Source organism: Panthera onca, chromosome D1, assembly GCF_046562875.1.
Source record: "Panthera onca isolate mPanOnc1 chromosome D1, mPanOnc1 haplotype 2, whole genome shotgun sequence".
Classification (NCBI taxonomy): Eukaryota; Metazoa; Chordata; class Mammalia; order Carnivora; family Felidae; genus Panthera; species Panthera onca.
The window spans coordinates 57,554,223-57,570,329 of NC_138348.1; the positions used below are offsets into that span (position 1 = coordinate 57,554,223).

The 16,107-nt window shown below is 37.8% G+C and overlaps 1 protein-coding gene across 10 annotated transcripts in view; it reads right to left on the minus strand.

Annotated features, from left to right (window-relative positions):
• The window catches only part of C2CD3 (C2 domain containing 3 centriole elongation regulator), a 145,823-nt gene that overhangs the window by 91,188 nt on the left and 38,528 nt on the right, over positions 1–16,107 (minus strand). For all 10 annotated transcript variants that reach the window (XM_078433101.2, XM_078433098.2, XM_078433102.2 and 7 more), the window contains 5 exons: positions 12,761–12,909; positions 11,255–11,461; positions 10,513–10,625; positions 4,354–4,472; positions 2,027–2,149 (listed from right to left, as the gene is read on the minus strand). In XM_078433101.2, the coding sequence (XP_078289227.1) occupies positions 2,027–2,149; positions 4,354–4,472; positions 10,513–10,625; positions 11,255–11,461; positions 12,761–12,909 (711 nt within the window). The remainder of the gene's footprint in view (positions 1–2,026; positions 2,150–4,353; positions 4,473–10,512; positions 10,626–11,254; positions 11,462–12,760; positions 12,910–16,107) is intronic.

Sequence of the window (16,107 nt, forward strand, 5' to 3'; positions counted from 1 at the left end):
ATCAGGGGCACCTGGGTGGTTCAGTCGGTTAAGCTTCCGACTTCAGCTCAGGTCATGATTTCACAGTTTGTGGGTTTGAGCCCCACATCAGGCTCTGTGCTGACAGCAAGGAGCTTGCTTGAGATTCTCTCTCTCTGCCCCTCCCTGACTCACACTCTCTCAAAATAAATAAACTTAAAAAAAAGTCAATCAGATGTTTTTCTCATACTTCAAAGTCCTTTCATGGCTCTAACGATAAAATCTACACTCTTTATGCTGACCTACAAAACTCTGAATGATATGGCTACTGAGTGCCTGTCCAATCTTACTCTCTACCATTCTCCTTCTTGGCTCACTATTATATGGCAACATTCTTGCTTTACGGCCTTTGCCTGTGTTATTCCCTTTCTCTGGAATGATCTTTCCTCTGCTTTTTACTTGGTGGCCTCTTCTCCTTCTTCATATCTTACCTAAAATGTTACTTTCTTAGAGAGACCTTCTCTGACCACCATTGTCTATTTCCTCCCAGGTATTCACTATTATATCATACTGTTTATTTTCTTCACAGTAATTCTGCTGCCCTATTTTTTTTTTCAACATATGAAATTTATTGTCAAATGGGTTTCCATACAACACCCAGTGCTCATCCCAAAAGGTGCCCTCCTCAATACACATTACCCACCCTCCCCTCCCTCCCACCCCCCATCAACCCTCAGTTTGTTCTCAGTTTTTAAGAGTCTCTGATGCTTTGGCTCTCTCCCACTCTAACCTCTTTTTCTTTTTCCTTCCCCTCCCCCAAGGGTTTCTGTTAAGTTTCTCAGGATCCACATAAGAGTGAAAACATATGGTATCTGTCTTTCCCTGTATGGCTTATTTCACTTAGCATAACACTCTCCAGTTTCATCCACATTGCTACAAAGGGCCATATTTCATTCTTTATCATTGCCACATAGTACTCCATTGTGTATATAAACCACAATTTCTTTATCCATTCATCAGTTGATGGACATTTAGGCTCTTTCCATAATTTGGCTATTGTTGAGAGTGCTGCTATAAACATTGGGGTACAAGTGCCCCTATGCATCAGTACTCCTGTATCCCTTGGGTAAATTCCTAGCAGTGCTATTGCTGGGTCATAGGGTAGGTCTATTTTTAATTTTTTAAGGAACCTCCACACTGTTTTCCAGAGTGGCTGCACCAATTTGCATTCCCACCAACAGTGCAAGAGGGTTCCTGTTTCTCCACATCCTCTCCAGCATCTATAGTCTCCTGATTTGTTCATTTTGGCCACTCTGACTGGCATGAGGTGATATCTGAGTGTGGTTTTGATTTGTATTTCCCTGATAAGGAGCGACGTTGAGCATCTTTTCGTGTGCCTGTTGGCCATCCGGATGTCTTCTTTAGAGAAGTGTCTATTCATGTTTTCTGCCCATTTCTTCGCTGGATTATTTGTTTTTCGGGTGTGGAGTTTGGTGAGCTCTTTATAGATTTTGGATACTAGCCCTTTGTCCAATATGTCATTTGCAAATATCTTTTCCCATTCCGTTAGTTGCCTTTTAGTTTTGTTGGTTGTTTCCTTTGCTGTGCAGAAGCTTTTTATCTTCATAAGGTCCCAGTAGTTCATTTTTGCTTTTAATTCCCTTGCCTTTGGGGATGTGTCATGTAAGAAATTGCTGTGGCTGAGGTCAGAGAGGTTTTTTCCTGCTTTCTCCTCTAGGGTTTTGATGGTTTCCTGTCTCACATTCAGGTCCTTTATCCATTTTGAGTTTATTTTTGTGAATGGTGTGAGAAAGTGGTCTAGTTTCAATCTTCTGCATGTTGCTGTCCAGTTCTCCCAGCACTATTTGTTAAAAAGACTGTCTTTTTCCATTGGATGGTTCTTTCCTGTTTGTCAAAAATTAGTTGGCCATACGTTTGTGGGTCTACTTCTGGTCTGCTGCCCTATTTTAACAGAAGTGCAAGAGGAGAGGCCCTGATTTTCTTGTTCATGCTAGCCAGTGATGCATGCTCTGTAAATACCTAACTACCTGAATGTATATCTATGTACCTTAAGGGGGCCAAGTGGAGTCTGACCATTTTCCTGTCGCACTGGAAGCTGGTTACTGAAAGAAAGCAACTCAGACTGAATGACACTTCGTAAAGGCATTGATGCAGATCCAATGACTTCTGGCTGAGAGAAGGAAAGAAAAAATTCAGGTTAACTAAAGACAAGCCATGGGAGATTTTAACTGAAGTGACAACATAGGACAGCTTAGAAGAGAACCCATGCTTTATGAAGTAAATAGCTTAACTATTTGACGAAGGCAACTTTAAGTGGGAATCTATATTCTGTCATATTTTGGTCCCCATTCTGGGTTTTATTACTTCTCCCTGGAAAATTATAGAGAGTTTCATAAGTCACCAAGAGTTTGGAAGATTATTTTTTTTTATTTTTAAGAGTTAATGCTTTACAAAAAGTTTTCAACTTCACTAATAAAAATAAAAAAATAAAATTTAGATGATACAAATTTTTGCCATTAGGCTAGTAAAATTACAAAACTTAATATATCTCATGCTATCAAGGTTATGGAAAAACAGAGGCTATCATATGTGTGAAGCTGGGAATATAAACTGGCAACATACTTCTGGACCGCAAATTTGGCAATAAAAATATTCACTCTTTTTTTAAAAGTTTATTTATTTACTTATTTTGGGGGGAGGGAGGAGCAGAGAGAGAGGGAGAGAGAGACCCCCAAGCAGGCTCTGTACTGTCAGCTCAGAGAGTAATGTGGGGCTCAATCTCATGAACTGGGAGATCGTGACCTGAGCCAAAATCAAGTCAGACATGCTCAACCGACTGAACCACTCAGGTGCCCCTTAAATATTTACTCTTTTGGGGCGCCAGGGTGGCTAAGTCAGTTAAGCGTCTGACTTCGGCTCAGGTCATGATCTCATGGTTCGTGGGTTCAAGCCCCGCATCGGGCTCTGTGCTGACAGCTCACAGCCCAGGGCCTGTTTCAGATTCTGTGTCTCCCTCTCTCTCTGCCCCTCCCCCACTCGCGCTCTGTCTCCCTCTGTCTCAAAAATAAACATTAAAAAAAAAAAATTAAAAAATATACTCTTTAGCTTAGTAATTGCTTCTGGGAATTTATACTAAAGAAATAAGAAACACATAAAAAACTTACACACAAATATATCTTAAATATTTAAATGTCTTAAAAATTAACAATTAGAACTAGAGGTCCAATAATTAGGAATTATTAATTATAGACCATACTGCGACAATGCAATAATATGTAGCCATTAAAATGATGTTTACAAAAAGTCTGAAATAATATGACCAATATCTGTTTTGATGTTTGGTAAAATAGGGTATTAAGTTATATATAGTAAATCTCCAAATATTTATAAAGATAATGTTAAACTTTTTAAAAAGCAGGATAAACACTGTATACAAAGTTATCCTAATACTGCCAAAGATTTACACATGTATTGTATTCATTTGGAAAAAGCAAAGGGAAAACAAATATTAACAATAGCTATTTCTTGGTGATGGGATTATAGACAATTTTTGCTTTTCAAAAATATTTTTTCAAGTTCTCTGCAAAACACATGTATAATTCTCTTATTAGAAAGAAGTCATTAGCTAGATGATTCAATGTAAATATACTGAAATGTTTACAGAGGTTGTCTTGAGGTTGTAGAATTATCTTGTATTATTTATATCCTCCGAAAAAACAAAAAAACCTCAAGCTATATTTCTCATGCGATCCATACCAAAGAAGAGGTCAAAGATTAAAAAGGCTACTGTTTAACAAAAAACTGTTCATGACATAGCTTATTGATTTATGTTGTGCCAACTGCAAGTGCATTTGATAAACTTGGAATAAGCTGGTCAAAACTGCTATCCACATTATATTTTCTTGGATCTCTACATATTCTGCCTGGAAATAGGAAATAGAGTCTTAAATTAAGGCTAATAACCTATATCAATCTAAGTAGTCACCTCTCTGTAAGCAGGGAATACAGTGAAAAGGTTAAGAACTTAGGATGTGAAGTCAGAAAACTTGAGATGGAGTTCTGCCTGGCTTTGTCTTTTATTAGCTTGTGTGATCTTAGACAAGTTACTAAACTTCACTAAATCTCAGTTTGTCTGTAAAATAAAGATAATAATGTACCTAATTCACAGAGTTGTAATGATTAAATTTGATAGTGTGTTCGTGTAGTGCTTTTAGCATATCTGACTTATAACAAATAGTAAACAGAAATTAGAATTAAGTTATTAGTGCCGTTTGAGCCTGGAGAAATTCCTAGTTTAGGTAGGAATATAATTTTAAGTATGCTCTAATTCCTTAGTATAAATGGTAAGGCAAAGGTTAAAAAGACTTGAGATACCTTTTTCTGTGGGGTTTTCTTTGTGTAAATTTGGAAAGTGAGGTTGGAATTCCACCAGTGTTCTATCATTGGGCCACCAAACTGTACTGGAAACACAGATCGCTGCTGGAATTTCACCACTGTAAGGAGAATCAAACACATAAGCACATGTCAGGCTACCCAACTAGAGCCGTCATCAATCCATGCTTTGACACCACCCACCCACCTCCTTTTTGATCTAACTAAAATCTCTTTCAGAAATCTAGTCCGTGTAATTTCCTAAAGGTGTTAGTGGTATAGGGATTTAAGGAGCAGATACAAAGAGAAAACCCTAGGTATGACACATGGAAGATAAGCAGTGCTATGTTGCTCTAGTTTTGCTATGAGAAATTCATGTCAAGCGCATGAGCACAGGATGCGAAAAAAAGAGATCTTCACTGGGTGTAAGGTAATATGGTTTATTGTTTTTAAAAGACAAGTTGGTAAGCAGTATAACAAAAGAAGGGGTTGGGCTGGAGGTGGGACAATGAGGGATAAATGAAGAGAATTGAATCGAAAAGTGTAACAACAAAAATGAGTTTAGCTTCTGGCTGAAGACTAGGGGAGGGGACTCCTACTATCATATTCACACAGGGTGCCAGGTACTGATGTTACTTGGCAGTGTTGTTAGGCAGGGTAAAGCTGTCTCTTAGATGGAAGGGAAGGGGTTTCTGCTGTAATAACAAGTGTAAATGGGATAATGTAGTATTTGAGTTTGTGCTCACTGCTATGGGGTTTTAACAGATTAAAAAAAAAAAAAAGGAATCTGGGATTAGAATCAAAGAATATAAGTTCCAGCTCCAGTTCTGTTACTTGCTAGTGACCACCTCAACCACAATTTACCACCTGTAAAATGATCTTCCTGTTCATTCACTTCTATACTCTTAAAATGGATGTGGAAAACCCTCACAAGGCCCAGTTACAGAGAGACTTGCTACCTCTGGTATTCACTCAAACTGCTCATTTTGGTCTACTGATCAATTTTATTCATCTTCGCCATCATTTTTTTAACTTTATTTTTTCTACGTTCTTAAAAACTTTTTAAAAATAAAACGTTTATTTTTTAACGTTTATTTATTATTTAGAAACAGAAAGAGGCAGAGCATGAGCATGGGAGGAGCAGAGAGAAGGGGGAGACACAGAATCTGAAGCAGGCTCCAGGCTCTGAGCTGTCAGCACAGAGCCCGATGTGGGGCTCAAACTCACAAACCAAGAGATCACGACCTGAGCCGAAGTCGGAGGATTAACTGACTGAGCCACCCAGATGCCCCAACAAAAAAAATTTTTTTTAAGTTCATTTATTTTGAGAGAGAGTGCACACATGTGCGAGTTGGGGAGGAGAAGAGAGACAGAATCCCAAGCAGGCTCAGCACTGTCAGTACAGATCTCAGCACTATGATCCTAAGCCAAAAATCAAAAGTCAGATGCTTGACCAACTGAGCCACTCAGGCGTCCCTCATCTTTGCCATCTTAATTCTTGACTCTGTATACTTCTCTTGGTACTCATAAACAGGATCTGGGTCTTCTAATCTGGATCCACACAGGAACTGTAAACAAAAGGTCTGGGCCCAGGAAACCCACACCCAAGAGACCAGTTTCCCCGATTTTCCTACCAGGAAAAGGGAAGTAAGACAACACCCATAGCTCATCAGTGTGCTGAAAGGACTGAGGTAATAGATGAAAAAGCACTGTGGATACCAAAAAGTCTTTTTTGTACAAACAAAACTATTTCATTCAGATTTTTCCTCACCATCTAGGTACATTTTTAGCACTATATTATCTTAACTGTTTCTAAAGCTTGTGTTTTTGTTTTTACCACCATAAAAAGCGAGTTAGGTAACAATGGAAAAAGAAATCATGTAAATAAATTGCTAAACAATGTCCCAGAGAAGTTATTTTTTAAGAGCTGGAAGGGTGGAAAATAAGAGTTGGAAGGTTATCTTGAAAATACCTAGTCCAATCCATGTTACTGTTAAGAGAGGCCCACAGATGAAAAAAGTGATTTGCCTAAGGTCATATGATTAGTGTGTGGTATAAACAGAACTAGAATCTGTCTTCTAATTCCTGGTTTGATGCTTATTCCACACTTCCAATATGATCTTTTACAGAAGGACATGGGGAGAACTCAACTACCGTGGCCAACAATAATGATAGTAATAATTGAAAAGCAATACAGACTAAGAGCACAGAGCTTGGAATATAAAATGTTCTAGGTTCAAATTCTAGTTCACCAATAAGCCAGTTGTATGATCTTAGACAAGATACTTGATTGTTGTTGTGTATTTGTGTTTTAATTTATGAGTGAGACAGTCATAAAGGACTGAGTTTTGTTTTGTTTTTTTTTTTTTTTTATGAAAATCAGTTAAATGGTTAATGTATATAAAACACTGAGTTGAATTCTTGGCATGTAGTTTAGTGCCCCGTAAATGTGAGCTACTATTTGTTACATACTATTTTAGAGATTAATGCTTTTATATTCATTATCCCATTTGACTATCAATCCCTTGTGTCCTTGCTTTGCAGGTACTACATTAACTGAAACTCATGTGCCTTTGCTGTATCTCAATTTTATAGATGGGGAAACTGAGGCTCAGAGAAATTTTAAGAAAATCACCAGATGTGACACAGGTAGATGGAGATAGAAGCGAAGATCGGAGAAAATGATCCAACATTTTTCTCTGCATATAGGGGTTTGATAAGTTTTAAGCATATTAAAGCTCCTCAAATATACTTTCAACCAGCAGGATCAATTATGCATTCCTGAATGCTCTGAACAAACCTCCATAACAGCTTCTGTTGCTGTCAATAATTTAAGCGTTCAGCCAGAAGTAAACATATGAAAAATTTTAAATGCCCTAATTCTTCCTTTAAGATGATGGGGAAAGTAACACCAACACATCCTAGTAAAAATATATTAAATTACTTTAAGTGCTGTTTTTAAGAGTAAATAAGTATTTTTAATGTTTGTGCTGGATATACTCACATCAAATGAGAAATGATGCATGTACAAAATTATTCTACTGAGGTACCTTTTTTTTTTTTTTTCAACGTTTATTTATTTTTGGGACAGAGAGAGACAGAGCATGAACGGGGGAGGGGCAGAGAGAGAGGGAGACACAGAATCGGAAACAGGCTCCAGGCTCTGAGCCATCAGCCCAGAGCCCGACGCGGGGCTCGAACTCACGGACCACGAGATTGTGACCTGGCTGAAGTCAGACGCCCAACCCAGGCGCCCCTGAGGTACCGTTTTTAACAGTAAAATTGAAATAACTTAAATATTGATATATTAATCAAGGCATGTTTATTTTTTTTATGTTTATTTATTTTTGAGAGAGAGTGTGAGTGGGGGAGGTACAGAGAGAGAGACGGGACAAAGGATCCAAAGTGAGATCTGTGCTGACAGCACAGAGCCTGATACAGGGCTCAAACCCACGAACCATGAGATTATGACCTGAGCTGAAGTCAGATGCTCAAGTGACTGAGCCACCCAGGTACCTCACAATAAAGGGTGTTTAAATTATGGCATATGCATACAATGGAATATTATGACTCAGAAAGGACTAATGAAAAAATTACTAAGATACACTGTTAAAGACAAGGTGCAGAACAGTGCATATAGTATGCTAATACTTGGGTAAAAATGGGAGGGCGAGAAAGGATAAACATATTTGCTTACATATGCATAAAATATCTTAGTAATAATATAAAATTTACAACACTGCCTACAAAGATTTTGACCAAGTAAATGGATTATATCTAGTTAAAATAATAAATAGGGGCACCTGGATGGCTTAGCCAGTTAAGTGTCTGAATCTCAATTTCAGTTTAGGTCATTATCTCATGATTCTTGAGTTCAAGCCCATGTTGGGCTCTGTGATGACAGCCTGGAGCCTGCTTGGGGTTTGTTCTCTCTCTCTCTCTCTCTCTCTCTCTCTCTCCCTCCCTCCCTCCCTCCCTCCCTCTCTCTCTGCCCCTCCCCTGCTCATGCTATCTTTCTCTTTCAAAATAAATAAACATTAAAAATAAATAAATGAAACAAAATAAAAATTTAAAAATCCAATGTTACCATGCCATATAGGAAAGTCACTTGAATGTATAGGAGAATTAGGATCATATCTCTTACTTCTCAAATTAGCTCCCAGAGAAAGAATTCCACACTGATGAACAGTTCATGGATTAAATTGAATAACCAAGGCAAAGATATTCACAAAATCTGTTAGAAAGTTATATAACTTTGGATGACAGGAACATAAATGTTTATTATAGTACCCTTTTAAGCCTTTTACTTTTTTGTAAAAATACTTAAAATAGAAAAAAAAAGACAATAGTGCATGCAACAAAAGAAAAACTAAACTGGACTGCAGCAAAATTTAAAACTTTTGTGCTATAAGTGATACTTTTTAGAAAGTGAAAGGACAGCCTGTTAATGGGAGAAGATATTTGAAAATCATAGCTCTCATAAGGGTCCTATATCCAGAATGTATAAAGAATTCTTACAACCCAGTAACAAAAACTTAAAAATGGCCAAAGGACTGCAACATTTCTCCAAGATATACAAATGGACAGTAAGCACATGAAAACATACTCAACATCATTAATCATAGGGTAATACAAATCAAAACCCCAGGGAAGGGCACCTGGGTGGCTCAGTCAGTTAAGTGTCTGACTCTTGATTTCAGCTCAGGTCATGTTCTCACAGTTCGTGGGATTGTGCCCTGCGTTGGGCTCTGTGTTGACAGCACAGAGTCTGCTTAGGATCCTCTCTCTCTCTCTCTCTCTCTCTCAAAATAAGTAAGTTTTTTTTAAAAAATTAAAAAACCAACCAACCAAACAAACCAAAACCCCACAGTGAGATAGTACTTCATAATCCCTAAAATGGTTAAAATAAAAAATAATGAAAGACAACAAGTTTTGGGGAAGATGTGGAGAATTGGAACCCTCCACACATAGTTGCTGAGAATGTAAAATGGTGGAGCAGCTGTTGAAAACTGGCAGTTCTTCAAAAAGTTAAAACATACAGTTATCATATGACTCAGCAATTCCACTGTTAGGTATATACCCAAGGGAAATGAAAGCGTATGTCTACACAAAAACATGTACACTAATGTTCATAAGCATTATCCACAATAGCCAAAAAAGTAGAAACAACCCAAATGCCCATCAGCTGATGAATGGATAAACAAATGTGGTATAGCCATACAAGTAAATATTATATAGCCATAAAAAGGAGCAAAGTACTGAAACATGCCATAACATAGAGCAAATTTGAAAATATCATGGTAAGTCAAAGAAGCCAGTTACAAAAATCACATATTGTATGATTCCATTTATATGAAATGCCCAGAGTAAAATCATAGACAAAAAATAGATTAGGGATTGCTTAGTGCAGGTGTGGGTGGAGACAGGAAAATGAGGAATGAATGCTAATGAGTAAGGAATTTCTTTTGAAGTGATGAAAATGTTCTAAATTAGATCATGATGATTACACAACACTTCGAATATAATAAAAATGATTGAATTCTTCAGTGGGTTCAATGAACACTTCAAATAGTTACACTGTATAGTATGTGATTGTATCTTGATAAAGCTGTTTTAAAAAGAAGAATAAAAGAGGGGTGCTTGGGTGGCTCAGTCAGTTAAGCATCCAACTTTGGCTCAGGTCACGATCTTGTGGTTCACGGGTTTGAGCCCTGTGTCAGGCTCTGTGCTGACAGCTCGGAGCCTGGAGCCTGCTTCTGATTCTGTGTCTTCCACTCTCTCTGCCTCTCCCCTGTTTGCACTCTGTCTCTCTCTGTCTCTCTCTCTGTCTCTCTCTCTCTCTCTCTCTCCCTCAAAAATAAACATTAAAAAAAATTTTTTTTAATAAAAAATAGAAGAAAAATGGCAATAGTTGAACAAACATGCTCTAAGCATCAGGAGTTCTGCATTCTAGTCTCAGGTATGTTACTGACTTCCTGACTTGAATCAGAAGAGTCCTAGCACCTCTAGGCCAGTTTTCTCACTTATAAAATAAAGGAATTAGAGTAGATTCATCAGTACTTTCTAAGATTCTACAGTACTATAAAAGTCAGATGAGTATTTAGGGATTGAAAAATTCTTCCACAGCCAAAATGTCTAAGGAGCAGAAAACCAGTCTCTTACTTCCATCCGTAATTTTACTGGAGGCAAGTCGAACGACCTCAGTGATCAAAGCTGTTTTTCCCAATCCACCTTTAGAAAAGCCCACAGGAAAGTGATATTCCACAAAGAAGGTGCTAAAAATCAAAACCAAAAAAGGTGATTAAAACATAAACCAAATAACAAACGTATTTACTGCCTGATCAATCCTACATATCTTTCAAGGTCCTATTTTCAGCACCTCAGATCCTCAGAGGCCCTATCTCTTCTCTTCAAAGCCTTCAACTAGTCCTTTCAGGCAGAACTTCCTGTGCTCCCATAGTTTGCGCTCTCTCTCTCTCTATTACTGACACATAATTGACATATAACATTGTATTAGTTTCAGGCATACAGCATAATGATTTGACTTTTGTATATGTTGGAAAATGATCACCACAGTAAGTCTACAAATTTTCTACAGCACTTTAAATATAACACACCTATTTTGGCTCCTATATTCCTGTGTTATATAGATAGCCATTTAAATGTGTTTCTTTTCTGACTATAAAGTATGTAACAACAGAGTCAGGGTCTTAGTTGCCTTTATTCTCATGCTCACCTAATATCATGCCCAAAACCTAGTGAGGGATTTGTTATATTTTTGTTGACTGAATGATTCATATGAAAGCACTTTATAAATCATAAAATGTTATACAATTATTTATCATTATCATCAGATACACTTTGCAGAAATGTCAAATTTAGCTCTTCCATATTAGAGACGTACCGCTTTGTTTTTGCTGTCACGTTAGGTGGTCTCCCAGAAAAGCTTTTTTTGCCAGAAGTCATCTGAGGACTATCTGGAGGGACCCTCATTGTTTCGATGATAATTCTGACGGAATGTGTTCTACCCAAAAGGGCCAGTCTATCCACACTTAGTGTCATCACTCGGGCATCTTCTGGAGTTTCTGATATCTGTTGTTCAACCAAATTTCTGCAAGGAGTTAATATAGACAGTGAAACAGACAGTCCGAGGCCCAACATGAAATAATCTAGTTTGATAGGCAAGAAAATGAAAGAAGAAGGGCAGCAAGTATCTTAATTCACAAGTTATTGAGGATTGAGAAATGACTTCAATCACCAGAATTCTGGTCCTAATCCACAGTGAAAGAAATTTCAAAAAATGTTAAAAAACATTCTTGTAATCTGGGCACCTGGGTGGCTCAGTTGGTTGAGCATCCGACTTCAGCTCAGGTCATGATCTCCCAGTTTGTGAGTTTGAGCCCCACATCAGGCTCGCTGCTGTTAGCACAGAGCCTGCTTCAGATCCTGTCCCCTACTCTCTCTGCCCCTCTCCTGCTCACATTCTCTCTCTCAAAAAACAAAAACAAAAAAACATTCTTATAACCTAAAGGCTTGTCTCCACACAAGTATAAAAACTGATGTTACAGAATTAGATTTTCTACAAGGAATATAGACATTACTTCAGTTACCCACTACTTTAACATAACTACTATCATCACTTTAGTGTACTCCTTTTCATTTTTCTTTACGTATATTTTCCACATAAATGTAGTGCAGCACACATTCAACCCCGAATTCTGCTTTCTCCCTTACCCATTTTACTGTATCCATCTTTTCATATTATTACACTTAAAAAAATTTTTCTTTTGAGAGAGAGAGAGAGAGAGAGAGCGAGAGAGCACAAGCAGGGAGGGGGCAGAGAGAGAGAAAGAGAGAGAATCCCAAGCAGACTCCACACTCAGCATGGAGCCCTATGTGGGCTCGAGCCCATGACCCTGGGATCACGATCTGAGCCAAAATCAAGAGTTGGACACTCGGGGCGCCTGGGTGGCGCAGTCGGTTAAGCGTCCGACTTCAGCCAGGTCACGATCTTGCGGTCCGTGAGTTCGAGCCCCGCATCAGGCTCTGGGCTGATGGCTCGGAGCCTGGAGCCTGTTTCCGATTCTGTGTCTCCCTCTCTCTCTGCCCCTCCCCTATTCATGCTCTGTCTCTCTCTGTCCCAAAAATAAATAAAAAACGTTGAAAAAAAAAAAAAAAATTAAAAAAAAAAAAAAAAAAAAAAAAAAGAGTTGGACACTCAACTGACTGAGCCACCTAGTCTCCCATATATTATTACACTTTTAAGGATGGTAATACTTAATGAATTATTGTAACTCACTTAACCAATATGATAGTGTTGGGGAAATACAAGTCACTTACTTTAAGACATCTTGTGAAAATAATCTGACTTTGTTTTTGCCTCTAGATAAACATTAATGGAGAGGCTCACCTATTTTTCTTCCCCGCTGCCCTCTTTTTCAACTTATCATTTGACTCCAGAACCTTGGGAGATATGGCAAGAGCTTCTGACTGGTTCATTTTTTTAGAAGAGACAATATCGTCTTCACTGAAGGAATCACTGATGCTGGTATCCGATTTCTATGGGGGAGAAGAAGCAAAAAGAGAGGCACTAAAAAAAAAACTGGTAATGAAAACATTTCTCTAAAAGTAATCAAAACCTTCTCTGCACATATATAAGTCTTTTAAAGAGATAACTAATGCCAGGGAGATAATCCCACATTTCTCTTGGTATTTAAAAATAACCCACAAGTTCAGTTCAAAGAAAATAAATGAAAACAGATTCTTCTTTCAAATTCTCAATAATATCATTACTTACTTACTGCCGACTATGCATCTAGTACCAAAGGCAGATTCCAAAGCCTGTATTTCTACCACAATTTGAGGCAAAATGGTACAATGTCATGTACCTATATGAATGCAAAGACTCAACCTTTTTTCACCACTCCATACTACTGGTAATTCATTCTACTCTTAATCTTGCTAAGATGAACTGTTTATTATATCACAAATTCTATTAATGGAGGAACTAGTTGCTAAGCCCCCTGTAATTAAATTTTATTTGGAGAAAAAGGAGCTACCACAATTTACTGATCAGCCCTTTCTATCACAAAATGCAAAATAAAGAGAGAAGACAATTTAAATTTAAAAAAAAATTAAAAAAAATCCAAATTAACAAAAATTTTTGTTAACATAAATGCAGAATAGATCCAATGTCATTTTAAGTTTATCACCTCCACCTCACTTTTTTCAGCATCTCAGGGTGTATATTATATTGACCTGTGACAAGGGTAACAATAGTTAAATAAGCATGATAAGAATGTCCTTCAAGGAAAAAGAACAACTTTTTCAAGAGGAAATTACAAAGCTTTTTATTCTTAGGTTTGTCTTTATTAAGTGCCAGCTTTTAAAAATGGTTATAGACAAGACATTCAAAATTTAAAAGTGTCTAACAGCCTGAAGGAAAAGAGAGTAAATATAAACTAGGTTGTTTAAAAACTAAGAATTTTAGGAACCAAAAACACAGGTGAATAATGCTGAATTCTAAGCTGTGGATATTATTCACTATTAAGACCATCAAACACTGACCCTGGGGAAGGATATGAGCATTCTTACTCCTTTGTTTTTCCACTGCATTACTGGTTCACTCCTTTCCATCAGCAAATCTTTTCTAAATTATTTTGTTCAAATAGCATGGGGATTACTTAGTGCCATTCATGCACTCATTTATTCACTAAGTACTGAGTACTCAAAATTCATCAGGCTTTTGTGTACTGGTAATACAAAAATAATGCAGGTATGTTCTTGCTCATGAAGAACTGTCTCATATAACACGGGCTGTGATAGAGGTATGTGCAAGATCCTGTGGCCATTCAGGTAATAAATTCTGTGTGGGGAAATCTAGGATGGTTTCTTCAGAGAGGTGATCAGTTATTTTCAAAGAATAAAGAGAAGTAACCAGATGTGTAGAAGCATTTCAACATTCAAAGGAGAAGGATCAGTATGAGCAAGAAATAGAGATAAAAAAAAAAAAAGCTAGAATGTCTGAGGAGTGATGAGACAATCAGTGTGACTACAGGGTAAAGGGCAAAAGTGGGAAATGAGGTTAGGGAGGTAAGTCAAGATCAGATAATAATGCCATGCTTATGGCTTATGAGATGATGTGGTCCAGTGGGAAAAATACAGGCTTTTCCCCAGATAGACCAGGGTAAGAATTCTATTTCTGTCACTTAATTACTAGTAATTAACATCTCTAAGTGTTTATATCATGATAGGTACAAGACAACACTATCTTACAGGGCTAGTAAAAGAAATAATGAATTTAAAACATTTGGCACAGTACTCAAAAATAATAGATAACTTGTAAATTCCCCACCACATCAAAAATGTATAATAAAGGGGTGCCTGGGTGGCTCAGCTGGCTAAGCGTCCGACTCTTGATTTTGGTTCAGGTCATGATCTTGCAGTTTGTGAGTTCCTGCCTCAAGTTGGGCTCTGTGCTGAGCATGGAGCCTGCTAGGGATTCTCTCTCTCTCTCTCTCTCTCTCTCTCTCTCTCTCTCTTTCTCTCTCCCCCCCCCCTCTGCCCCTCCCCCACTTGCTCTCTGTATCTTTCTCAAAATAAATTTTAAAAAATAAATAAGCCTTAAAAAATGTGTAATAAAGACAAATTCCCTTTCCTTCTTATCCCATAAGTAACATAGCATCAGTGATGATTTTTAATATAAAAAGTCATGAAATCCTAATAATTTATAATGCCTTTGAAATCCATCTCTTCCTTTCCAGCCCCATTGCTGCCACTCTCTTTCAAGCTCTCCCTCTAATACACACCTCCAATAACCCAATGGTTTCCAGTCTGTGGTTTCCTGTTCGCTTCCACGTATTCTCCCCCAAGTTAGCTCCCTACATTAACATTCCTAAACCACCATCTTGATCATGTCATTTCCTCCTCACCTGACATTCAAAGGCTGTCACAGAAAGCAATAGGCTAGCCTGCCTTATTGATGATGGCTTTCCCACAAAATTTCTCATCAATTCAAATTAGATCCCTTGCAATGCACAAATTTCTTCTCTAGACAGGTCATTCTTTCTATTCCCATTTCATATCTTTACTTCTCTAGACACTATTTTGCAAGTCTCAGTTAAAACCCCCTAATCCGCGTAATGTCCTTTCCTGAGAATCTCATGTTAAAGTTCTCCCTGTTTCCTCTGACCTTGGTAACTCTTGTCTTACCACTGAGCTGATATAAACTACCTTCTATTTTCAGTTATCTTTGACCTGGAGAAAAGAACAATCAGGAGTATGACAGCAATCTTCATAAATATAAATGTTTACTTATGGAACAGGGATTGGACTTATTACATATAGACTCTATAAGAGGGCACATCAATGAATAGAACATATAGCTTGATATAACAAAGAACTTTGAAAATGCTAGAACTACCTGGAAAAGAGAATGTCTTATCTTTTTTTAAAATATTTATTTATTTTTGAGAGAGACAGAGCACATGTGGGGGAGGGGCAGAGAGGGAGGGAGACACAGAATCCAAAGCAGGCTCCAGATTCTGAGCTGTCAGCACAGAGCCCGATATGAGGCTTGAACCCACGATCCATGAGACCATGACCTGAGGTGAAGTCAGACGCTTAACTGACTGAGCCACCAGGTGCCCTGAGAATGTCATGTCTTAAGGGTCAGTAGAGGTATTTGACACCTGTGAGTAGAAGTGTTTCTGGTATATTTTGAAAAGATACCAGTTGAGGTTGGTTTTGAGGGTATGC